The following is a 27,492-nucleotide window of genomic DNA, read 5'->3' as shown; positions in this document are numbered from 1 at the left end:
AAAGAAATAAAGGAGGAAGGGACTGAGGCACAGATGCCTAGTTCCTGTCCTTGAAATTTCTAGTCAGAAAATTCACTCCTTCTGTCTTGTAGAAGTGAAAGAGGGAGCAGAGAGAAACCAAGAATGTTATGTAATGGATTCTCTTTCTCATAGAAGCAAAATACTGTGGAAAATGAGTTTCCCCTTTTCCAACACTCCTCAGGTTTGTGTTCTCTTTGCTCATTGGGCTTACCCACTAAGCTAAGGCCAACCAAGAGTGTGACCATTTCCTTTGCAGGAGGTCTGTCAGGACAGTGCTGCTCCCACCTTCAGGAGTGCATCTCCCACCGCCCCCACCTGAATGACAACTACTCTTTGTGTACTCTCCCAGGACTGGTGGTGAAGAATGTAGCTATTGCTCTCAGAAGGCAATTCACTGATGGAAGTATAATTCCAGGGCCATGCTGAACCCCAGCTGAAAGTTCCCAATTTCATCTTCCACTCCTAATTATGTCTAAATATGTTCACAACAGTATATCAGAGGTTCTGCAAAGAGATAATACGGCAATGTAAAGTTGCTTCAATAAAAAACATTCCAGTAAAATATTGATGTTTCAAATTTAAAAACAATATTGACCATTGTGAATCTCTCAGGGAGAAATTAAAGTACAAAGATTGGATTCTCTTGTCCGAGTTAAAGTTAGAAGCCATTAGAGTCTAAAATTCATCCTTCCCAATTTCTGATTCTGCTCATTCTGAACTAGATTCTTGATGCTGGGATAGCACTGTGGTTTCTTCCAGCAGCCTGGACAGTGTCTCATTAGAATCGCTAGTGTGGCTTTCTTCCAGAATTAGAACTTGAAGTTAAACACCAAGTTTCTGGTATATCTCACTTTTAAAAGAGTATCATGAAAGCACTAACCGCCAACAAAATTAAACAAAAGAAAACGAATCAATTCCAAGATCTTCTGTAATGATGCTCCCAGAGCCCTGCATTTTCCATAACAGAGACTTAGTGGCATCCTGATTTTGGATTCCCCAGGATGCTAGTGTTACCTGATCTCCTTGATCTCTGAACTTAAACCTGATTGGGGGGAATCCTCCTGAAGACGTTAACATGCTTTATCATTCCTGGAGGAAGAATCCACAGATATTTATCTCAGGGTGGCATATGAGATGTTTGCATTCTTGCCAAGTTGAGAAATAGGTCTGTTTTGACTCTTTCTTTCCCATTCTGTATTTTCATTTTGAGCCCTTTCTCTTCAACATCCCCTGACCCAGGGAGTTTGTGCTCTAGATAACGATGGCATGGTTTCCACACTCTCCTGTGTGCTCACTTCCCAGTTCTCTGCCACAGTGGCTCCTGTTGTTGCCTTGGACTTTGGAACTGCCTCGGCTTGTGAAGGCTGGCTTCTAAGAACAGTTTTCCCTTCATTCCTTCACTTGTTTCAGCTGGAAAACATCCTCAGCCTATTCCTGAACTAAAACTGCTCTTGATGTTTCTGCAGCTTGAATCCCTAGGCATACTGGTTGGAATAAGGCTCAGCTATGAATGATAGAAAACCTTAAATAACTGTGGGAAGGCAGAACTTTATTTCCTTCATATAAATGTGTATTTCAGCATTCCAGGGCTGTAGAGTCCTCCACAGTGTCAGGGATCCAGATTCTTTTGACATTGATGTCTCACCACGCATGACTTCGACCTCACTGTCCCATACGCAGATTATCTACATCCTAGGCTACAGGAGGTAGGAAGGGATGAAAAGCAAAGCAGAGGGTGCTTATGGCCAGTATCTTAAGGAAGACTCCTGGAAGCTGTCATATGAGACCTCCTGCTTATATCTTGTTAGCCGCAATTTAGACATGAGTACCCTGAGCTGCAAAAGAAGTGCAATTCAGGATAACTGAACCTGGAAATGTAATTTTCATTTTAGGTAGCTGTATACCTAACCACACTTTATTTTATTGAAGAAAAGGAGGACGGATATTGTGGCCAACTGGACTAGACTAGTTGCACTGGGACCTGGTGAGGACAGACCTCTGCTGAGCCCTCAGCATACAGCCATCCCTTGCTTTCGATCTGTCCAGGTTCCAGCAGTACTTCTGCTTTTTTGGCAGTAGTGGATGTGTCCTAGTGCTTGGTTTCTCTCTAGGCCTTTTAGGGAGAAATGGTTGAATTTGTTACAGTATAACTTACTTTTTACGTTGATCCCTTTCCTTCCCTAATGTAAATAGGTCTAATGCTAGTTGTAGTTTCTGAATTTTTTTTTTTTTTAACTTTCTCTTTTTTCTGGGCCAGACATGTGCTTAGGTAACATTTGGTTCTAGATTTATCTAATGTGGACTTCAGTTGTGATAGGTAAGTCAGTAGGTTTTGGTCTGCCAAAAGCAACCATTGTCCAAAAAATCTTGGCCGCCCTCACCTTTCTGAGTTAGATAATCTTAAGTGGCATGCATTTTCTGATTGGATTAACAGCTAATCTGACTTTGGATTCCATTTATCACTGTCCTGCCTGGCTCTCTTCTGTTATCTTTCATCTTGTTGCCTTAATTCTGTCTTAATTCTAAAAATTTCTCAGGCATGTTTCCTTTGGGGCACAAGAAGCTCTTGTATTCCTATCTATAATTACAGTAACATCTGGAAATTCATCCAATAATTCCTTGAACGTTTTGCTTTCATCTGATATTTCCTCTCAAACTGTCCTGACTTTCCCGGTACACTTGGTATCACTGTCCCAGTCTTTAAAGAGCAGTTCCCAGTGGTTTTTTATCAAGGAGTCTCTATCTTAGAGCTACATAAAGAGTCCTTCGCCAATAGTGGCCTATATTCTTGCTCCATCTAGGAGTCAGTACAGTTTGCTGAGATTTTGCTTCTATTCTTGTTAGATTTCTTTGGGTCCCAGTTGCCATTTCTGTCCCCAAATAAACCTGAAAACGTTTAGCCACTTAAAAAAACAACTGCCAATATGAATTAAACCCTAAGTACAACATCTTTTCCTTTTTATGTGTTGATCTGTTCTTCAATTTCATTTTTCCTTTTATATCTATTTGACTTGTTCTCTATCGACTTTTTCTCCAAAAAAGCTTTCTCCTTCCCAAGTTTAATTACTCTTAGTTTATTGTGTTCTCATTCTTCCATTGCTCCTGTCCTAACACTGAAGCATGCTCTAAAAACCTCTTCAGACATTCCTTGATGTCCTGAACAAGACCTGATTCCTAGAGACAGACTGTGGTAGGCACAGTCTAATTGCCTAGACTAACTGCCTCTTTAATCTTTGGTTTTAAAACATTTAACTTAATTGAATCTTTAACTTAGGCATTTTTCATTATAATACAGGCTCCTATATCTTTGTTTGCTTAGTTTTCAATGAAAGCCTTCCATGGTATCTGCAGAGAGGGAGGGGTAGAAATCTAGAGGTGTGAGTCTATGTAATTAACAAACACAGTTGAGTTAGGACCACATGGTGAGAGGAGGCTGGCTCTTGAGTCTCTGGACAGGCAATATGGACTCCAAGATTAGTTTTGGGGCATTACCTACACAGACTAACATTAATAATTGAAAACCAGAGCCTCAGACTCTAGCATTCCGTAGCACATATGCTGCATAAAGAACACACTGTAGGACTGGACGTGGTGGATCACTTGAGGTCAGGAGTTTGAGACCAGCCTGGCCAACATGATGAAACCCCATCTCTACTAAAAATACAAAAATTAGCAGGGCTTGGTGGCGGGTGCCTGAAGTCCCAGCTACTCAGAAAGCTGAGGCGGGAGAATCGCTTGAGCCCGGGAGGCGGAGGTTGCAGTGAGCCGAGACTGCACCATTGCACTCCAGCCTGGGAGACAGAGCGAGACTCCATCTCAAAAATAAAATAAAATAAAAATAAAAACCCACTGTAACGAAAGGTCAGAAAGGCCTTTAGGAGGGTGATTAGGCCATGAGGGCAGCCCTCATGGATGGGATTAATGACCTTACAAAAGGGTTTGCTATAATTTCAATGTTTTGATGTTTCCTCCAAAATTCCTGTTGAAACTTAATTCCTGCTGCAATAGTGTTAAGAAGTGGGGCCTTCAGAAGGGTGATCAGGCCATGAGGGCAGAGGCCTCGTCACTGGGATTAATGACCTTACAAAAGGGCTGGTGGGAACTAACTAGGCCCTTTTGTCCTTCCATCCTTTCGTCCTGTGAGGACACAGCCTTTGTCCCCTCTGGAGGATGCAGTATTCAAGGTGCCATCTTGGAAGTAGAGACTGGGCTCTCGAATTGGACACTAAACTAAGATCATGGACCTCCCAGCCTCCAGAACTGTGAGAAAAAAAATCTAATTGTTTATAAATTACCCAGTCTCAGGTATTCTACTATAGTAGCCGAAATGGACGGAGACAATGGATGATAATGGAACATGTTAAATAATATACAGAAGATACAATCATCCAAATCCAGAAAGCAAGACAAATAATCCAATTGCTTTAACAAATAAGTGGCATTTTTTTAAAAAAATTGTGAATCGTTATATATTAAAAGACCCTTAAGAACCATACCGACCAAATACAGTGTATGGATCTCACTTGGAACCTGATTAAACAAACCAATTGAAAAAAGACTTTTTTTTTTTTTTTTTTGAAATGGAGTCTTGCTCTGTCACCCAGGCTGGAGTGCAGTGGTGCCATCTCAACTCACTGCAACCTCCACCTCCCAGGTTCAAGCAATTCTCCTGCCTCAGCCTCCTGAGTAGCTGGGATTACAGATGCCCGCGACCACACCCAGCTACTTTTTGTATTTTTAGTAGAGACGGGGTGTCACCATGTTGGCCAGGTTGGTCTCAAACTCCTGACCTCGTGGTCGCCCACCTCAGCCTCCCAAAGTGCTGAGATTACAGGTGTGAGCCACTGTGCCTGGCTGAAAAAAGACATTTTTAAGAACTTTTAATTTTGAAATAATTTCAGACTTTCAGAAAAGTTGCCATAGTACAACGAATCTCCATATACTTTTACCTAGATTCCCTAAATGTTAACATCTTGCCATGTTCACTTCATTATTCTCTATATACCCATGTTAGTTTTTTGGGAGTAAGTTGCAAACAAAATGCTCCTTTACCCCTAAATACTTCAGTGTGTATTAATATTTCCTGAAAACAAAGACATTCTCATCCCACAGTACAGTTATCAAAATCTGGAAATTAACAACAATACCATAACATTTACTACAAATCTTATTCAAATTCTGCCAATTGTCCTGCTAATGTCTTTTGTAGCAAAACTTTTTTTTTCCTGTCCTAGCATCCAATCCAGGATCATGCTATGCTATCTTTAGTCACCTTTAATCTCAAATAGTTTTTCAATCTTTGTTTTTTATGATCTTAACATTTTTAAGAGTAAAGGCCAATTATTTTGTAGAATGTACTTCAAACTTGGATTTTTTTTTTTTTTTTTTTTCCTTTTTTTGAGACAGAGTCTCGGTCTGTTGCCCAGGCTGAACTGCAGTGGTGCGATCTCAGCTCACTGCAACTTTTGCCTCTTGGATTCAAGCGATTCTTGTGCTTCAGCCTCTTGAGTAGCTGGGACTATAGGTGCGTGCCACCATGCCTGGCTAATCTGTGTATTTTTTGGTAGAGATGGGGTTTTGCCATGTTGGCCAGGCTGATCTTGAACCCCTGACCTCAGGTGATCCTCCGCCTTGACCTCCCAAAGTGCTGGGATTACAGATATGAGCTATCATACCACTCAAACTTGGATTTGACTGTTTCTTCATTATATCCAAGATATGCATTTTTGGTATAAATCTACAAAAGTGATATTCTGCCCTCCTCAGTGCATCTTATCAGGAGGCACACAATATTTATCAGTAATGAAATTGATAATATTGTAAATACACATTTTGAGACAAGTGGGAAAAACTGAAAACAGATGATATTAAGTTAATGTTCATTTTTTTTTAGGTGTCATAATGGTATTGTGGTTATGTCTTTAAAAAATAGTGTTTAAATGTTAGTGATAGACACATTGCAGGGAAAAGTGAAGTTAACTGGCTTGATGTCTATTTCTAGAGAATTTGGCCACCCTAGGCAGAAAGCGGTAATGATAATACAGTCAGCTCTTGATTGTTCTAATATAATGGCCAATTTGCATATTATCCAGGTCTTTGACCATTTCTTCTTTATTCTGTGGCTTTTCTTTTGGTCATTACATTTACAGGTCACCCAACATAGTACAGAAAGGACATTGAAATTTTGTAACTTGTTGGATGAAGAAGGTCCTTGGGGAGGAGACTGAAACTACTGATAGAAAAATCAGGTTTATAAATAATATGAACTTTTCATTTCTTTGTAATTGGCATATCCTTCTATAGATAATTATGAGTTTCATGAAATGAGCTCATTTAAGATGATCATACAATAAAACTTGATAGCCAAAATACAAAGTCTTCATCTTATTTTCCTACTTCATTTTTTTTCATGTTCTTAGTAAGTGCATTTTCCTACTTTATTTTTTGAAAAGTTTATTTCACCAAGGACTAATCCTTCGCTGATGTTCAAATTTAAATTATTCTTTCATGTCGTCTCATAGGAGAAAAACATGAAAAATTGCTTCTGTGGTAGTTTCTTCTAGTTTTTCAAGCACTCTTGTAGTAGCAACTGGTTCAAAATACTGCTTTGTTTCAAGGCATACAGTTTAGATGTATCTTCACTGATGATGGGAACATTTTCATTTTGTTCCTGAGCTGTCAGGTCACTTTCACTGTCAGATAGTGTACACAGGAGAGTGTCATTTTCATAGGTTGGAAAATAATACCTGAAAACAACCACAGATACATAGTATTAAATTACCAAACTAATACATTGTTCAGGTGGCTGAATGTACACATTTACTATAATTTTGCCAGGTATCCTTACCAACAATTTCATAGCATTTTGCAAAGGCTATATTGGAGACAACTTCAGATTGCTTTCACTTTGACTTTTGCTGGCTGACATCAACCTTACCAAATCTACTATCTAGGTTTGGTAAACCAAGATCGTGGACCTCCCAGGCTCCAGAGTTGCCTCTGGAGATGCCCGCTGGCCACTTAGCCTCTGCTTGATCATCTATCATGGTAAGAAACACACGATCTTCGAAGGCAGCTGACCCCAGTAGTGGGTAGCTCTAGTCATTTGATACACCTCCTATGAAGCTAAAAATGACATCTCTCCTATTTCTACTCAAAGGTCCTAGTTCTTCCTTATAAGTTAACAAACTTCAAATATAGTTAATTTTTCAAACACAAATTCTTCGAATACTTGAGAATAATAAGCTCTCCCTTGTGTTTTGTTTTCCAGCCTAATCATTCCTTCTTTCTAGCTAATCACAAAAGGAAACACTTACGGAATATAAAGTTTGTTATTCTGGTTTCTTCTCTGAATACACTTTGAAGTTACTTTTGGAATACTACAAATCTTAATTTATATAAGAAGGATTATAAGAACAGGATACCCTCACAAGCGTGGGATTTTCTGAAGGAGAAAAACTAGAACTTTCTGGTTAAAGTTCTGGGGGAACTGACTTATTCCCTAAGAACAGAAGGAGCTCTGGGCAGCTAGAACCCCACAGCCTCTCAGAGGAGCCCTTGACTGAGGTTATCCAGAATGATGTGAGAACCAGTCCAGAAGGTTCTTGGCAAAGGATACTTGGTAACCAGTCTAGAAGGTTCTGGCAAAGAATACTTGGGAATCCAACAACAGATGACCAAGTGCTTAATTTTTTCAAGTGCCAATATACAAAATATATACCAAAAGTCCTAGCAGTGTACAAACTCTGACACAGAAATTTTATTTCTAGTAGTTCAGCATAATTCAATAATTAGATAAGTGTGCTACAATGTAGGTATATAGATATTTACTGTATCATAATAGCAAAAAGTAAGAAACAACCTAAGTATCTAACAGAACAGATTATATCCATACAATGGATATTTGGCAACCATTAGAAAGGATGCAACAGATAGATACTGGCTATAGAAAGATATTTACAATATTTTGTTAAGAAAATATACTTTAAAAAATCTGTATCTACTTCATCTCTCTACATATGTATCTATCTCCATATCACAAATACTGAAAAATACTTGGTTTCATTTGTAAGAGGGAGATTATTTTAAAAATAAGCATTTTGAAGATTTTTACGTTTTCCCTACACTATACTGATGTATACTTTTTATAATAAACATGTATTCCTTTTTTTCTGTAAGTTTAAATAAATTAAATAAAGGGACAAAATCAAAGGGAGTAAAGAAGTGCACATGTGGTTCTGCAGTACGTACTCCAGTTGATCCCACGTCTTTCTATCAGGGAGCAGCGAAGTGTGTTTAGTTTCTTCCATGTGAGTTCTTAAGTCTGCTTTGGATTTGAACTTCACATGGCAGCCATAACACCTGCATTGGTGAACTTGCCTCCGAATAAAATTGACCAGTTTCACTTGCTGATAGAAATTTAATCCTGAAAATGACAAAATACAGAATCATTAGACAACTGTGCAGACCCATTTTTTGCACTGTTATAATTTCTTAAAGGAGCCACTTATTTTTCTTAATCAACCTGAAGAGGTAGTACAATTATAAAGCATAATAGATACGAAATAATAACAGTCCATATTTACATAGGGCTTATGAGCTAGGCACTATTCTAATAATTTTCTGTGTATTAATACATTTAATCTTCATAAAACCCTATCAGATAGGTAGTATCATACCTACATTACATATTAGGAAACTGCCCAGGGTCGCATAGATAGCTGTCAGCTGCAAAGCCCATGTGCTTGACTACTAAGCTAATTATATGTACAATGTATATACATGTCTATAAGAGCAGCAAAGTAACACATCCAAGGACCCAGGAAAACAGTGATGGAGCTGAGATGTGAGAAGTAAGTTTTTTACTGTCTTAGATCTATTAGCAAGTCAGTACTTTATTTATGTCCTAATGCCCCAAATCCTTCTATTGTTGTGATACTGAGAATGATACATTTGGGTACACCTACAACAAACAATCCTAGCTATACTGCTAAGCAGTGCAGTAGGCATTTACCATACATTACTCACTCCTCAGAACATTTTTCTGACCCGAGGCCCAATGTCAGATAGCCAGTAAATGCCAGAGCTGGAATCTGAACTCTAGTTTGACTTAAAAATCCATATTCTACTAGCCCCCTGCAATTTATGATATATTATTAACCACTAATTTATATTCCATTTGAAGCAGTCGTATATGTAGGAAAGAGGAAGAAGGAGTATATGAAACCAAAAACCATATTTGACTGTTATGGTTGAGCATCACTGCTTCACAGAGAGTTCTGTCAAGACCATATATAGAGAGACATGTTTTGGTGGTGTGCTCTCCAATTGTAGCTACTGAACATAGGCATAGTTTACAGGATGGTTTATAAAAAATGAAGCATCACAGAAAAACACTTCTGAATCAAACTTACCAAGTTCTGACTTTATCTTGAGAAGATCAAATTCGTGTGCATCCTAAAAAAAGGAATGAATACATTTGTAAGCAAATGAATTATTTAATCTTTCAGGCTGAAGTTATAAACAACTTATTCACAGGAGTTTAGAAACTCAGTCTGAGTTTGGTATCTTCTGCTTTTAAAGTCTTCTAAGTCTAACTACTTCCCTCCATACCCAACTTCTTTTTACAGCATAGTCCAAACAAGTCACGTCAATCAGTTAAACCATTGTAATTGGGCTGGGCATGGTGGCTCACACCTATAATCCCAGCAGTGTGGGAGACTGAGGCGGGAGGATCACCTGAGGTCAGGAGTTTGAGACCAGCCTGGCCAACATGGCAAAACCCTGTCTCTACCAAAAATACAAAAATTGGCTGGGCGTGGTGGTGGGTGCCTGCAATTCCAGCTACTCCGGAGGCTGAGGCACGAGAATCGCTTGAACCTAGCAGGCAGAGGTTGCAGTAAACTGAGATCACGACAATGCACACCAGCCTGGGTGACACAGCAAGACTCCATCTCAAACAACAACAACAACATTATAATTGCTCATAGCTTATATCTATAGTTTTTATAATTTACAATGTATCCGTTTTGTAGCCTTCTAAAAATGTAGAAGTCTATGTATGAATTCTGCAGTGTGATAAAAGTATAAGTAAGATATATTTCTATTGTACTGTTCATTTGGACTAGAATTATGGATATAGGTTCTTTGCCCCACATAGGTAATTTTTACAAATTCTGCTTTTTATTTTATGCTGTCAAATACACTGTTTAAACCTGAAAGTTTCTCTTCACTCACACCTTCCTATAAATCACACTTTCTTTTTATTTTTACAACGCAGACTCATTTTTTGCTTGTTTGACACCTGCAATTGTCTGTGTAAATGTTTTAACCTACAATCTCACAGAGGATAAAGACCATTTAACTCATTGGGATGGCATTTAGTGTAGCACCATATGCAGGATGATTAGGAACTGGTGATGTCATCACTGAGAGTGACCCAGCAGAGGTTAAGGACACCTGTCAAGGATGCCGAAAAGGTAATCCCTACACAGGATAGGCATACTAAGGCTGCCTTCAATACAAAGACATTAAGATATTATGAATTAGGCCGGGCGCGGTGGCTCAAGCCTGTAATCCCAGCACTTTGGGAGGCCGAGACGGGCGGATCACAAGGTCAGGAGATCGAGACCATCCTGGCTAACACGGCTAAACCCCGTCTCTACTAAAAACACACACACACAAAAAATTAGCCGGGCGAGGTGGCGGCGCCTGTGGTCCCAGCTACTCGGGAGGCTGAGGCAGGAGAATGGCGGGAACCCGGGAGGCGGAGCTTGCAGTGAACTGAGATCCGGCCACTGCACTCCAGCCTGGGCGACAGAGCGAGACTCCGTCTCAAAAAAAAAAAAAAAAGATATTATGAATTAAATCTAAACACAGGAAATTATACACACATACTAGTGGGAACCTTTTTCAGAGAAACTAAAATCAGGGTAAAAGGTTATGGTCTTTTGAGCGCTTTCTAGGTCCTTATTTTACTAAACTAAGATGTGAGAAGTAAGTTTTGGTGAACAGTATTTCTGAATAAGGGTGAGGTGAAAGTGGGTGAAAGCAGAGAATATGGTCCACTATTGGCAGAGGTGGCTGCAGGGAGGGGAGGGAGAGATACCAGAATCATCCAGTAATATTTTTCTATTATAATCACCCCTTTGCCCACAAGCTGTGATACTGTCATGAATCATTAGATGTTCCTCTTCCCTATCTGCCTTGTGCAGCTAAGGATCAGAGTGTAGGGTGTGTGTCCTCTCCAGGTATACGGGGGTGAAAAAGGTTTAGAACTGCTAGCTCCAAGCTTCACTATAACATAAAAATGGCATCTAGAAGGGAAAGCCCACACTAGGAATGCTCCCTCATTTATTCTCTCCAAATGCTGGCACCTGAAGGAAGTGTAGGATCATGTCCTAGACCCTCTCTACCCACCCTCCTTTTTCCCATTCCTCCGGGGGCTTTGTAAATGGCAATGTTCTCCCTTCTTGCTCTCCTATTCACCAGCACAAGCAGCACTGTAAAAAAGACTCAGAACTTGTCCCACCTGCTAAGCCAGAATGATCTTGTAAGCATCTCAAAGGTGAGATGGCATCAGTGGTCTGAGAAATCTCACACTAACGAACAGCTCACTCAGGTCCAGTCAACTGTACTAACTAAACTGCGCTGAGCTCTGGTTCTCCCCGACAGACCTGGCCTGTCTCTTGTGTTTGGAATAATGATTGAGAAACTAAAGTATAAGCAGATGAGGGTGCAACAACTACCAGCTTTCTCCTGTCAGAATGAAACAAAATTCAAATAAATACAGGTATCTTACCTCCATGTGGACATACAATTTCTCAATTGTTTCTGCTTGCTTTTCACAAAACAAGCAGACGGCAGAGGCAGGGTGTTCTTCCCAATCAGACCAGTCGCTGAATTAAAAAAGAAGAGAGAAAATACAGACATTTCCTTCATTAAGAGAGTATACTACACAGTGACTTGGTATTACTTTCTTCTTACTGAGAAACCCTGCCAATCTCTTTCAACTCTGACATTTTGGTAAAGACTGTCACATCATATTATGACTCTCTATACAGCTTTTGAAATTCAAAGCAGCACCATGAAATTAATATAAATAGCGAACAGGTGCTGCTCCATTTTCTCCTATTTGCCATTCTTCTGAGTCTCTATCTCAGTCTAGAGTCAGAGGAATGTCATTCTGAGACAATGAGGTTTAATTTGCAAAGGAGACATTTCAGAAAATGTGATGCTCTTTCTCATTAACCACAACCACTGAGTGCACACGCTGTGAGGTGTGATGCTGGGAATGTGTTTCTGCATGACAAATAGTGTATTTTACAAAGGCAAACCATGTCTCTTTCATGAGGGAAATAATGATTATTTAAAACTGGGCAAGTGTTATATCTGGTGGTAGACAGCGAACTCGAAAAGGATACAAGATCCCTTTTACCACTTTCCCTGCTCCTTGCATTTACCTTTTTGAAATACTACCAACTTCTTATCATTCCCAAACCAGGAAAACTGCCAGGAGGGAAGAGTTGTGGAGATGAGGAACACCCATGCAAACTCAGATGAGAGAATTTCTCATGGCAAGCTCAGAAATGATCACTGATAAGACTCTCAAGATCAACCTAACCCAATGTGCACAGAAGCTTCCCGATTAGAATACAGGAAACATTTTCCTTAACTCTATCCATCCAGGAGGGAGCCACAAGTCTTGGCTCAGGTCATGACTTACTATTTATAACCTTTTGTGTCATTAAAACTTCAACATTCACCCATTAAACATTCCAGCTAGTGTGTTTTAATGGGAAAGATGTTTTTATTTCAGTCTGGAAGACTCTCTGCCTGAATCTCTATGCATCAAGAAGATTCAGCAAGTGGCAGCTCTCTACCTTTGGGCTTTACTTCACTCTTAAAATAATAATAATTTAAAATCCTGAGAGAGAAAAAAGGCCTAAAAGCTTTGACTGGAAAGAAGATGAAAAATAAGAAACCCTTTTAGGTTGAAAAGAACATTTCTCAAGCTTATAATTTCAAGCACAGAAGCTGTGAATGTTTAAAGTTAGTCATCAATGGCCGGAACACAGAACAGGATTAACTTCAATGCAGCTACATTCTCTATTCCAATGACAGCAACACGGAAAGTTCAAAGATCGTATCACTTCAAGGTCTGAGCACCAACTGAGCAGGCAAAGCATTTTGGAAAGTATTTTTCTCCGAATTATGTATTACTTGTGTGTTCAATCAATAGCTTTAATTTAGTTGGAATAACAGTGTCTTTAGGAATTTTTATGTGAAAGTTATTTTGAATTCAAGTTTCTGCCACATGACACGAAGGGATGCATGGCTCAGAGAAGGTATTTTTTCTTCTTAGGTTCCCTCTTCATAATTTAAACCAAACTAAAGCATTGTCTTCTTACTCCTGGAACACTGCAATTAACTAGCAGCAATAACAAGTCTTACTCTTCCTGATGGTCCAGCAACTCCCGATCGTCTTCCAACTGAACTTCTTCCCATGATTTTCCAAGTTCCTTTGTAGGAAGAACAGAGGGATGAGAGAGATTGGGGGAAAGAGAAGGGAGAGAGTATGCAGAACCTCAAAAAAAACCAAAACCAAAAAAATAAACAAACCACCCGTGGTTAAATGGTTTTGAAACAGTGCAAGTAGGATACACAGACGGTCCTCAATGATTGTTTGATTCAACACTTTTTTTCGACTTAATGACAGTGCGAAAGCAATATGAAGTTGAAACCTTAATGTGATAATTTTTTAGAGAAGTAGCAATATCCTTTCAATCAAATTCTTTTCTCTTAAATTTGAACCAGTGTTTCTCAACCCTGAAAGTGTATTAGAATCTCTGGGATTCTAATGGCCTTTGTTCACTGTTACATTTCCAGAGCCTGGCATATAGTGGGTACTATTACTATAAACTATTTTTTGAGTTGAATTGGAAAGTAGAATTCAATTTGTTAGAACTAAAAAATAAAAAAATGCATTTGAGGTCAATTTAGATTACACCTCAAAAGGTTTTTTTAAGGTGATTAAATGAGTGAGTTACTGTCTATAAAGAAATAGTACTAGGCATGAGTAGGTGCTCTAGTACTTACTAAAATCCCTTTTATCCCTTACCATCAGTGGAAAAGTTCCACTCTTTTGGGGCTATGTCTGGTAAGCCTAGTCATAGTGCTAGTAAAACTTTATGGAGTGATGAGTAGGAATGATTTATTTTGGCCCAATCATTTCTTTTGTTCCCCTTGGGCCATTTCTTCCTCTCTTCTTGCCCTGTCTTCTTTCTATTCAGTCTTCCCATTGTGCCATGCAAAAGCAGACAGTGTCACAAAGAGAGAGGTAGGAACACTAACGGATATGTTTTCAAGCAGCTAAGCTATGGTTAGAATCAAGCCCACCTGACCTGCTACAAGCACAGATAGCTTTGTTGTTCAATATCCTTCTTTTGGAAAAACACAATCAAAATTCACTCAATTATTGAGTCTTTTCCCCCCAAATAAAGGTGTTCATCTAGCTAAAAACAAAGAACTATGAGTGCCATTATGATTTAGGGGAAGAAAGAAAATCCATAATTTATCAACTTAATGAGAGGTTTTGAAGCTGTCATTATCAGCTAAATGATGCATACATTTAAATATATAGAGATCTATCATAACGTCATTAGAGAGGGTTAATTTGGACTCTATAATGTGCTTCCCAGAGTCATCAGGAAGTGTCTGAACCTCATTACGGAACACCAAAAATGGCCTAACACTACCAACAAGATGCTTGTTAGAAAGTTGGGCAATGAATTAAATCTTTCATGCCTTACTTGGTTTTTCTGTACTTGGACTTAAGGTCATGGTTTTTTTTTTTTTTTTTTTTTTTTTTGAGACGGAGTCTCGCTCTGCCGCCCAGGCTGGAGTGCAGTGGCCGGATCTCAGCTCACTGCAAGCTCCGCCTCCCGGGTTTACGCCATTCTCCTGCCTCAGCCTCCCCAGTAGCTGGGACTACAGGCGCCCACCACCTCGCCCGGCTAGTTTTTTGTATTTTTTAGTAGAGACGGGGTTTCACCATGTTAGCCAGGATGGTCTCGATCTCCCGACCTTGTGATCCGCCCGTCTCGGCCTCCCAAAGTGCTGGGATTACAGGCTTGAGCCACCGCGCCTGGCCAAGGTCATGGTTTTATTGATGCAAGGTATTACTAAAGTACGGGCCTTCTGTGATTTGATCATTCTGAATGATAAGGGCAAATGTTGCTTGTCAATGAGTATTTTGAGCCAAAAGTAACAAAAAATATCTTCCACTGTTAAACTTCTAAACTCAAAGCATTATTTTGCAACTTCCTCAGTGTTAGGTACAATATGTAGAGATTTATCTAGGCCATACAGCATTAACCACTTACTCCACCTGAGAGGAAAATGAATGTCCATGTTTACTAGTATATCAGGAAATAAGTAATTTGCACGTGACAGTGGCCCAGTTTCCTAGAGTGCTCTGCTTTGGTACAGTTAAAGATACGATTTATTATAGAAACAAGACCCAAAGCGAAAACAAGAACAAAAAACAAACCAAAAAAACCATGTAACTCTCTAATTAAGACACTATGCCTGCTAACGAATCATGTCAGGAAAGCAAAGAATGTAAGAAAAACAAAGTTTGGAAGGCATATCAGTAAAGATGTTCAGACACCCCCTCAAAGCCCTGCATCAGATGGCTCATGAACAATGAGAGGGTGGAAAAAAACATGGAAGAAAAAGATCCCCTTCACCCATCACACTTCTGCCCTAATACATAGTCACTTCCGTGTGCTTACACAAAACTCCATCAGAAACAGAAAGCGTTTTCAGCGTAAATAATTTCACTAGGGAGAACTACAAAAAACTACGAAAAATCAGTTAAAAGCCTACTTTTGTTATAAGTGGTTTTGTATACTTTAAGAATAAAAAAAATTTAAATCAAAGAATGATAAAAATCATGGCAAAACCAATTCCCTTTAGAAAAACTCAGGGTTTGAAACATGAGCATCGTAGGAATATGCAGCTGAAGCCTTGATGTTAAGCAGTCTGTTGCCCTCTGAGGAAAGGTTATCTGAATGTGAAACTAACTGGCACCTTACCTCCAACCCATCCTCACTACCTGCTGAACTCTTTTGTTTGTGAGAAAAGAAAGCAAGAATTTGAAGTAGATAATTCAGACTATGCAAACAACTTTTAATGTTTTTGCAAGTCTGTAATTATTCAGAAACTGATATGAATGATTAAGCACAGAAATTATCTCATCTAAGAAGGAAAACGGAACTTGTCAATCTGCTGAGCTCAGAAAGCCAGAAGCAGCCCCTCTGTCCACTGGCTCTCCTACTTCTGATGCCTATTAGAGTGTATCTTGCCACGGATATCCTGGATGCTCCCATCACTGTTGCGCTGGCAGTCTCTATGGCATTTGAAGTGGAGTGAGCTCTGTGTGTGAATGACTCAATGACTGCATATATTTGCTATAGGAGAGGTCAAACGTTGACTTTTGATATACCATTACAAAGGGTTCAAACTAACGTGCTTACGTGGTGGTCTTCCATACCGACTCCTGAACTCTTTGAAAGTAGTGACTCAAATCAGCCTTTTATCTACAATATTTTTTCTTTCTCTTCTAGCATCTGGTAGCTGGAAGGCACTCAAATGTATGTAGAATGTATGACATCAATAAAATAATGTATCAACACTGATTACTAAGATAAACAATTCTATCTTTTGCCCACACTCATGTCAGCCCTTTCCCTCAGAGGGATAACAAGGGAATATATACATATTTTTTAAATAAAATATTGTCATTATTGTTTAAGTAAAATTTAGAATTTATTCTTCATATCGATTTATTATTCATGTTCTTCACATTAAATATTATTCTTTAATGAGGTCTGGAATAATACTAAAATGATACTGAGAAGACATTGGCCTTTATTTTTCTATACCTCTACTCTTAGTATTTGGGACAGTTTTTTATATACTTATTCTATATATTATTATACTTTTAATTTGTAACAGTATTCCCTCAACTATTCCTCGAATGTTACTGCGGCTGATACCTCTGGTGAGCACCCCTCTGGTTTAGCGCATGGGTATGTCTTTAGTGAAGCCGATAGGTTTCTTCCCTTCTTTTCAAAGGTGTTTACATCATTTCCACAATGCTAAGGCATCGTAACACATTTTAGGGTTTCTTTTTTTGTTGATCATTCTTAGAGTTTTTGGTTATTTACCTCAGCAAGAATTTCACATAGGAATAGGGAATAGAAAACAGGGAATAGGAACAGGAATCAGAATTGGGCTAGGAAGACTAAGATTGTGGAGCAGAGCCTTAAAGTGCTGATTAACGTCAGCTTTACTTTGACCTTGGCTCACTTTTTAGTTATTACAAAAGAGAATAGGCAAGGGTGGGTGAACAGATCATTATGAACTCATCACCATTACTTGGCCAAAATACCCAACCCAAAGCATCAGATGTAGGTACTAGTCTTGTCTCAATTGTAAAAATGAAGGAAACTGATGCCCGGGATAAGTAATTTGCCCTAGCCATGTGACCTTTGGAAAATTAGCCTCTCTGTGCCTAGTCCCCTTACCTATAAGAGGCTTAATGACAATACCTGTGTCATAAAAATGTGACTCGAATTAAATAATTCAATATAAATACCTAGGATAGTGCCTGCAAATTATAAGTACTCAAATAGCTGCTAGTTAAAAAAAGGACTTCTATCAATATGACTCTGAAGTTGTAATTTAATTGTCATTTTGTACATTGTTAAAGTCCTTACTTTCTCTTGAAACACTTCTCTAAATCTGTGGTCCACGCCACATCAAATCCTTGCCCTGTGTGAGCAGCACAATCTAGCACACTCATCTAGAGATGGCTGGCCCTGGCAGATGATTTCAGTTTTGACAGCTACCCTACTTGATGCCCAGGAAATGAAGTATCATACTTTTCTAAAAGTGCTGGCAGAATAAGAGTGAGCAAATCCTTTGAAGTCTCCTCTAAAAGGTAAAAACCTCCAGCTATATAATGTTCTGCTAGTCTCAAGCTCTTCAACATTAGTTTTAAAAGACCCCCAGAAGGAAGAACTATTAAATTGCTCCTATAGCTAGATGCAGTAGCTGAATATTTCTTAGAGCTAGCACTGAAGTCCACTCCCTATTAGACTGGGCTGGGTCCAGAAGCAGCATTTGCTCTAGGAAGTAATGACTGAGTGATTTCAAGAAAAGATGGAAGGGCTCAAAGGGTACGTTTGCCTTTAGCTGGTTGTAAAACATTTGTAGAAAACCATGGCAACCTCTTAGAGTCAATCTTCAAACACATGTTAAACTTGCTTCTCAGGGGGAATTTTAACACTACAAGGATTAGTTAGAACAGACAAAATTCTACCCTAAAGCAGAGATTTCCAGCATAATTCAGGATATGCTTGTTTCTATCTAATAGATAAAATGGCTGATTATATTCAATTAGCCTTTTGTGACCAGTGGGTTTGGGTTTTAATTCATTTACACTGAGAGAAAAAATAATTTCCATTTGCTTAAGAAAAATGCCCATTCAAAACAGAACTCTCTATTTTTCTTCCAGTTCCTCTGGAAAGTTACATAACCTCTTCTTTTATATGAGTAGTCATACACATTTGTCATATATAAAAAATATATAAAAATGACAAATATATATATTTTAAAAATCAGTAGATTGAAGGCAGGTCCAGTAAGACTCCCCAGTCATTGTTGTCTATCAAAAATACCCTCCCATATTTCCAAATGCCTCTCCCCCAACCCCTACTATCTCCATTTGAATGCCTCTTCTTGAAATCTACAGAGGCCAGCAAACGGCATTGAGGTTTCTGGGGAAGGAGAGCTATCAATACATTTAAAATCCTTGGCATGGTCACCTGGTTAGTCTACCCCACAAGCCAACAAATAAAAATCCCATTTCATGGTAAAATGGTTTGGTTTCCTTGAAACTTCCCTTAAAAATAAACTGACTGAAGAGAATGATAAAGATATACACCTGTAGGGGTGAAAGGGAAAGAGCAAAGAGATGGTTTTTAAAGAATTATTTCGCATAGCACCTAACACATCCAGTACTCAACAGTTTCTTTTGAACAGAACACAGAAGTCTCTCTGGCCAGGTGCAGCAGCTCACACCTCTAATCCCAGCACTTTGGGAGGGCGAGGCAGGTGAATCACTTGAGGTCTGGCCAGGTGCGGCAGCTCACACCTCTAATCCCAGCACTTTGGGAGGGCGAGGCAGGTGAATCACTTGAGGTCTGGCCAGGTGCGGCAGCTCACACCTCTAATCCCAGCACTTTGGGAGGGCGAGGCAGGTGAATCACTTGAGGTCTGGCCAGGTGCAGCAGCTCACACCTCTAATCCCAGCACTTTGGGAGGGCGAGGCAGGTGATCACTTGAGGCCAGGAGTTTGAGACCAGCCTGGCCAACATGGAGAAACCCTGTCTCTACTAAAAATCCAGAAATTAGCCAGGTGCAGTGGTACGCACCTGCAATATCAGCTACTAGAGAGGCCAAGACAGAATTGCTTGATCCCAGGAGGCAGAGGTTGCAGTGAGCCGAGATCATGCCATTGCACTCCAGCCTGGCCGACAGAGCAAGACTCTGTCTCAAGAAAAAAAGAAAAAAAAAAAAGGAGTCTCTGGTCCCAAGTTAAAAGATATTACATAAATGGGGGATGGTATGTGGATATCCAAATACTGTATTTTTTTTTTTGGTCAAGATGACTGTGAGTTCTAGCGACATGACATTTTTACTACATAAACACTGTCAAATAAAAAGACAAATCAAATCCAATGTCTTGTACTCTAACCATTTTAAAGCTAATCACTACTTGAATGTTCCCCTCAATTACATTTTGACCTTTGCATTAATTGCTTATTCAAATATTAGTTGGTCCTCAGAAAGATTTTGTTTGCAGTACTGCAATCAAATTTTAAGTTATGAAAAGAAAGCCTTACCAAATAATTGATGACATAAAATCGGTCATATTCTCTGTTCTTAGGATTAATCTTACGATGCTGTTTTTTCCTCATGTGATCTTTAAGTGTATTTTTGTCCCTGAAGGTCTTCTCACAGTACAAGCACTGTAAACTACAAGAAATATACAAACACTGATAAACAAGTCTCTTGTATAGTTGCTGCCATAGTCCTTTATTATTATTATTATTATTATTATTATTATTATTATTATTTTTGAGACGGAGTCGCCCAGGCTAGAGTGCAGTGGCCAGATCTCGGCTCACTGCAAGCTCCGCCTCCCGGGTTTATGCCATTCTCCTGCCTCAGCCCAAGTAGCTGGGACTACAGACGCCCACCACCTCCCGAGTAGCTGGGACTACAGATGCCCGCCACCTCCCGAGTAGCTGGGACTACAGACGCCCGCCACCTCGCCGGACTAGTTTTTTTGTATTTTTTAGTAGAGACGGGGTTTCACCGTGTTAGCCAGGATGGTCTCAATCTCCTGACCTTGTGATCCGCCCGTCTCGGCCTCCCAAAGTGCTGGGATTACAGGCTCAAGCCACCGCGCCCGGCCTAGTCCTTTATTGAGTTTTGTATTTATTCATTTTAGGTCACACAGAATCTTCAAATGGGATATACCATCCTTGTCAGAATCCCCCCTCACTTTATTCATTTGGCTTTGTAGAGTGCATACTATGGTGTATTTTTTAGTTAGCTAAGCTGACCAACTTGGCTCTTTAGTTAAGACTGTGACAAAGATAGGTCATATCCAAAAATCATTTTGGTTCTTTACTAACTGAATTACCAATTCTAAAGTAAGTATGTAGGTATGTTCTTCATATGATTATAATGACTTGCACTGACTGCACCCAGTGTATATAATAATTACTGCATGGTTTGTGATATCCTGTGAGCTGATTTGCAGGGTTTAATTCCTTGCTGCAGTGCCAGCTAGCTGGGGGACTTGGTAAAGTTACTTGCCTTCTCTGTTGCCATTTTCTGATTTCTAAACTGAATACCAACATTTTAGAGATTTTGAAATGACAATTTCATATATATACTTATTGAGCACTCACTGTGCACTATGAACTGTGCTAGGTATTTATTCACGTATGTGAATAAGATAAATAGTAGCTGTTACTACCATATAATTCTCATATACCTTCTGCTCGAATATTTCCACCAACTGGGCATTCATTACCTAATGAAGCAGCAATTACCAGTTTTGAGCAGATTATTAACAAAATGTCTTTCTCATACTAAGCCTGAGAGTTGATACAACATGTATTATAACTGCTATTCAGTAAAAAGTAGAGAGTTCTACTTTCTGGAGCCACACAGTGTCTAAGTATAAATATCTTTTACATGGGAAACTCTCAAATGATTGCAATCTGTTATTGTTTCAATTTTGAATTTGTTTTTATCTCTACTAAACACCTTTTCATCAATTTCTTATGCCAAAAAATATATTCCAGGGCATAATAATATTCTTTTGTAGTATATTCTGTTATGGTCGACAATTTATGGGGGATAAGCTGATTACAGATATTCATTATTGCTAATCTTGCTAGAAGGCACATTTGGTCTTATGTTATAAATAGTCATTTAACAAAAGGGTGAAGGGACTCGATTTAACATAGTGTTGACATCAGAATTTGAATTTAGAACTTTTTATAATTAATCTGGATTACTTGCTACCTCTTATTTATTTATTTTTTTGAGACAGAGTTTTGCTCTTGTTGCTGGAGTGCAATGGCGCAATCTCTGCTCATCACAACCTCTGCCTCCCGGGTTCAAGTGATTCTCCTGCCTCAGCCTCCCGAATAGGTGGAATTACAGGCATGCAACACCATGCCTGGCTAATTCTGTATTTTTAGTAGGGACGGAGTTTCTCCATGTTGGTCAGGTTGGTCTCCAAATTCTGACCTCAGGTGATCCGCCCACCTCGGCCTCCCAACGTGCTGGGATTACAGTTGTGAGCTACCGTGCCTGGGTCTTATTTTATCTTTAATGTTGTTGCTCTCAATGCTGTGGGTTGAAGCACCACACTTGTTAGTATTTTATTTGAATAAAAAAAACTGGGTTCTCAGAGAAACAATTTTGGGCTCTTTTCCTAGAAAAAAAAGTGGATACATTTTTGAAAGTCATTCTGGTGACCTAAAGAATTTTCTTCCCTATTTCAACAGGCTAAGCTCTGGATATAGTTGCCAGAATGTGACCTTGAGGAAATGGAGTATTATATACAAATGTGAATGTAAACCAAAAGGGAGAAGAATACTATGTTTCACACAAAACTAAACACTATTCCATAATTTGACAATATATTTACCTTACTAAATATGTAGACAAGTTACAGTGAAAACTAAAGGAATTACAATTCCAAAATTAAGAATAGTGGTTTCTGGGGGAAATACTAATGAGGAAAGGCACACAGGGAGATTCAAAGGAATTAACAATGCTCTATTTCTTAGGTTAGACAGTGAGTATATTCTTCATATCCTATATAGCATATGTTGTATGATATGTATATTGTTTGGTATATATGACATAGTATATTTGAAAAATTTAAAAAACACCAAAGGCAATATGATCTAGACAAAATAAGGACTGTTGCACAAAATGAGAACTCCAACATGGGAAACTCCTGCTTCTTTAATTACTCTATTAAATTAATTTTAAAAAATTCACAACAGAGTCCAAGATTAAAAGAGCTTTAGGCAGTGTTCCATAAATCAGTACCTACTTGTCAAGCTTTTTCTGTAATGTACACAAAAATTCATTGCAGTTTACAATGTTGTCTGGCAATCCAATGTTGAAAGCATGTTCTCTGGCCATGTGGTTCAAAATAACAGATCTAGGAAGAAATTTGAGCAATTAGGATTATTCACAAATCATCTAAGAACACATTTGGGTTGGAATAGCATTCACATAATAAAAACACTAATTAGAAGTATAAGCAAGTGCTAAGCACAAACGTTTCAGCTACTAAAGAGTGACATTATAAAGTATGTAAGTGTACAGTCACATCAGTTCTGTAAAGGGAAACCAGTTTGTTCCACTATCTGCTGCTTGGCTACACTCTATAGAAGAATCAGGTTCTGTCCTTTAAACCAGGGGTATTGGTCCATGGCCTATTAGGAACCAGGCGGCACAGAAAGAGGTGGGAGGCGGGCAAGTGAGCATTATCACCTACACTCCACCTCCTGTCAGATCAGTGGTGGCATCAGATTCTCACAGGAGCGCGAAGTCTATTGTAAACTGTGCATACGAGGGATCTAGGTTGTGCACTCATTATGACAATGAGAATCTAATGCCTGATGATCTGAGATAAAACAGTTTCATTCTGAAATGGGTCCCTGGTGCCAAAAAGGTGGGGGATCACTGCTTTAAACTATTAAATTAACTGTGCTGCTTCTACTTTTCCAATTCATCATGGAGAAGAGTAAGAGGCAACTGCCTAACAGAAATACAACCTGCTCTGACCTAAGATCACAGGCATTTAGCCAGTGGATCATCGGACAATGACCCGGAGCCCACAGTTAACAGGTCCAGTGTATTACTGGACAATGACCCGGAGCCCACAGTTAACAGGTCCAGTGTATCACTGGACAGTGACCTGCAGCCCACAGTTAACAGGTCTATTAAATGCAAGGGCTGTGAAAATCTGCAACATAATGACCAACTTCTTGATTAACGTACACAGAAAAGGACAAATGTAATTATGTAACTTTTACATAGCAAAAAAGTATACGTGTATAATATATTCTACAGAGTTTTTCTCCCAACTTTAGTTCATAAAATAAAGGTGACTGTCTTGGAAAGCCTCATCAGTATAAGCACCATTGATAGACTATGCATAGTGAGATATTATATGGTTTTATCTAGATTATTTAGACACTTACATGGTCCCCCTCAAAAAAATGCTTTTAGTGTTTTTTTCCCCTCGAGAAAGTGAAATAAAGAAATAAAACAAACATTTCTATAAAAATGTTTGTTGACTTTTTTTTTTTTTTTTTTTTTTACTATGTAAGGGATACATTTATTAGCCTTGTAGTTAGTATGCTCATTTGTCTCACTGCCTATTACTGATAACTTTGACTAAAACTACTTGTTGGGGTAGTTCACTGTGCCTTTTGGGCCCACAAAAGTTTTCCCAGGGGCAGCCCAGACAGAGCTAGACCTTGCCAGGGGTTCCAGACCTGAGGCTCAGGCTGTGGAACAGTTCAGGTGAAAGCAGAGCTGGGAGCCTCTTGTAGGCAGTGTGGTAGGTGTGTGTGTGTTTTGGGGTGGAGAGAGGGTGTCGGGGAGAGGGTGTCAGGCAGAGGGTCGGAAAGTTCCCCCTATCCCCAAGGCCATGTTGGGGTAAAGTACAGTGCCTCTGGATCCAGGCAGGTTCTCCTAGAGTGGCCAAGTCATAGTTAACATCTGCCTAGAACTTCCAGGATGAAGATCCAGAGTCTAGATTGTGCCTGGGTGCTGTCAGAAATAATATCGGACTCAAGGGGTATAGGTGGGTTGGGAAGTTTCCCTCACCCTCAGGTTATCTAGGATCAAAATGTCTTGCCATTAAGAGTCACACTGAATATACTCAAGGGAGCCTAATCCTGCTCTCAACCTCTCTGGGGCCCAAGAATCTGGCATCTAGAGTCTGAGTTACGAGATGAGAGGCCAGTGGTTGGCTCATGGGGTAAATGAGTTTGGAGGCTTGGCCAGTCTCGAAGGCTCTGTTCAGGTAAGCCACAGTGGCTTCTGGGATCTAAGAGGATTGGTTTAGTAAGGCTTTTGGCTGCAGCCGGCAGCTTGCTGGGAGGGATGTGGGTGGAACTCACTGACAGTCCTTAGAACTTGTTTCCAGGCTTAGCTAGGTCAGGCCTTCTTGACTTCAAAGTGCTCCCCCAACAGCAACCAAGCCTGTTAGGTCTACCCAGGGTTTTCAGGCCTGACACCCAAGCCTTGGAATGGACCAAGATACAGTAGCTGGCTCAGGAGGTGTAGGTGTACTAGGAAGGTCCCCATGATCCCAGGCTATGTTGCCCTACTGAGAACAAGCCCATGTGAGCCTAGGCTTGCTCTGAACTTTTTGGGGGCTTGCCAGCCAGGAATACAGACATTGAAAGTGAGGGAATGAGGGCTAACAAGCAGCTGTCTCAAAGCAGATAGGAGTGTTAGGAGGCTACCCTGGCCACATACTTAATTGCCACCATCCCTAATGCCTTCTGGATCCAGGACAGTTCTACCACAGTGGGCCAAAATTGAGCCAGGTTTACCAAGGGTTCTATGACTGACATCTAAGAGTTGGAAGGGGACTGAGTGAAGGCCAAGTCAGTGTTAGGAAGAGGGTTGGTGGGGTTAACAGTCTTCAATTGGTCCCATGCTCTGATCTGGTGGTCCTTGATGTCTTCTGGTTTTAGGGGAGGTTCCCCTAGGAGTGGCCTATCCTTAGCCAGGACTACCCAGGGTTCTAAGCCTGATATCCAGGCTCTGAAAGGGGGGCCAGGTACAGATGGAGCTGGCAGCAGGCTCAAGAAGGGGCTGGCTGTCCTCTCCAACACTATGGTGGTTTATTTTACACGTCAGCTTGACCTGGTTGAAGGATGCCCAGATAGCTGGTAAAAACAGTATTTCTAAGTGTGTCTGTGAGGGTGTTTCTGGAAGAGATTAGCATTTGAATCAGCAGACTGAGTAAAGAAGATAGCCCATACCAATGAGGGGAGGCATCATCCAAGGTTTGGGGGCCCAGATAGTTGAGCTGGGAAATTCATCTTCTCCTGTCCCTAAATACTCAACTTCATGGTTCTAAGGCCTTTGGACTCAGACTGAATTTACCATCGGCTTTCTTGGATCTCCAACTCACAGATGGCGTATTGTGACACTTCTTGGACTCCATAATTGTGTGAGCCAATTCCCATAATAAGTCTCCTCTTACATATCTATATATACTATTGGTCTTGTTTCTCTGGAGAACCCTGACTAATACAAGTACTTAAGTGGTTTGCTAGCTAATTCAAAATTAGCTTGATTCAGCCTATTAGTCTGAGGTGAGAAGGGAGGGAAGGCTTCACCCTTCTAGCCACAGCTGCTGGTTGGTAAAGGGCCAAGAAAATCTTTGGGGCTTTGGAGTAGAGATGGCACCTTATGTGATCTGCTTCATATCAGATTTTGAAGTCCTTTAATTCTTGATCAGCCAAGATGATTCCTCAAATTGCTGAATTATTTCTTTAATTTTTAAATTAATTCCTAATGTCAACTTGCTTTAATTTCTGGGAAATTAAATGTATAACAGTTTAAATTATTATTTTAACTCCTTTCTTTATAAGCTTAATTTTATTATTAATGACCTAACTGTACTTTGACAACCATTTTGTTTTTTACTTTCAGTGCAATATTCAATAAATTACATGAGATATTCAAAACTTTATTATAAACTACGGTTTGTGTTAGACAATTTTGCTTACCTGTAGGCTAATGTAAGTGTTCAAAGCATGCCTAAGGTAGGTTAGGTATATTAAATTTTTTTTGACTTATGACATTTTAAATGTACAATGACTTTATTGAGATGTAACCCCACTGTAAATCAAGAAGCACTGGTATTATATTTTTTCACTTTCATAATGGTCCTCAAAAGCATGTAATAACTATAAATACATAATACCTTTTGGGCTGAAGTGAAGTTTTACTTAAAAAATTATTTCATGTACTTTTCCTTTTCAAATATTCTTTCCCTATACTTTAGGAATAAATATTTCCCTACATAGTGCTCTCTGATCTCATTTTTTTTCCTGGTTTAATACTGTTTGTAATCAGTTTTCACTAAACTTATAAATGTGATTTGGGCAAACAGGATTAAATTAAAGAAATAGCTTTGAGAGAAGCACTTCTGGAACAGTGGGGCATGGACCTCCGAAAATCTGCTCCTCTATTAAAGCAACAGTAGCACTGGTGAAAATGGTCAAAATCAACTTTTTAAGGACTCTGGAATTAACAGGAGGCATGCAACAATCCAACGAACATTTATTTAAGAAACATGGCTCAACTGTGGTAAGAATGGTGAGCTTTGTGATGTTTTAATTTGCCCCATTCCATTCTCCTCCCCTTAGCTCCACAATAGCCTTGACAACAGCAGGCTCAGAGCCACTGGAGGGGACAGAATACAAGTGGGCCATTCTGAAAGAAATGTTACAAGGACTGTTACTATTCAGCCTATATGGCAGGTGATGGGAAAAGGCCCATTCACAGGGTTTGTCTTTATTTGACATGATTCAGCCTACCCATTGAAAAAATTCTCACCCCTAGGGCATTTGCCAGAAACAATCAGTGACAATTTTGTAACATCACAGTTCCCTGAGGCAATACTAATTGCAGCAAACAATAGGCCAAAAAATTTGGAAGGAAAATCTGGGTAATGAGGTGTCTATAGAGGACTTTGAAAGTTGACATTTTCCTGGGGATCTAGAAGGCCATACACATGTGCCGGTCTATATATGCCCCAGAAAAACC

The 27,492-nt window shown here is 39.5% G+C and overlaps 1 protein-coding gene across 3 annotated transcripts in view; it reads right to left on the bottom strand.

The window, feature by feature from the left end:
- Positions 1-6,103: 6,103 nt before the first annotated feature.
- ZNF277 (zinc finger protein 277) overlaps positions 6,104-27,492 on the bottom strand; it is a 143,511-nt gene continuing 122,122 nt past the window's right edge. For 2 of the 3 annotated variants that reach the window (XM_005550547.5, XM_005550548.5), the window contains exons 6-12: positions 22,739-22,849; positions 19,995-20,127; positions 13,474-13,541; positions 11,822-11,918; positions 9,435-9,477; positions 8,272-8,446; positions 6,104-6,767 (exon numbers count right to left, since the gene is read on the bottom strand). In XM_005550547.5, the coding sequence (XP_005550604.3) occupies positions 6,581-6,767; positions 8,272-8,446; positions 9,435-9,477; positions 11,822-11,918; positions 13,474-13,541; positions 19,995-20,127; positions 22,739-22,849 (814 nt within the window). In that variant the 3' untranslated portion in view covers positions 6,104-6,580. The remainder of the gene's footprint in view (positions 6,768-8,271; positions 8,447-9,434; positions 9,478-11,821; positions 11,919-13,473; positions 13,542-19,994; positions 20,128-22,738; positions 22,850-27,492) is intronic. The other variant, XR_012432798.1, reaches the window with a different exon arrangement.

This window comes from Macaca fascicularis, chromosome 3, assembly GCF_037993035.2.
Source record: "Macaca fascicularis isolate 582-1 chromosome 3, T2T-MFA8v1.1".
Taxonomy (NCBI): Eukaryota; Metazoa; Chordata; class Mammalia; order Primates; family Cercopithecidae; genus Macaca; species Macaca fascicularis.
The sequence above is the reverse complement of the archived record's forward strand: the minus strand, read 5'-3'. Positions and strand labels throughout refer to the sequence as shown.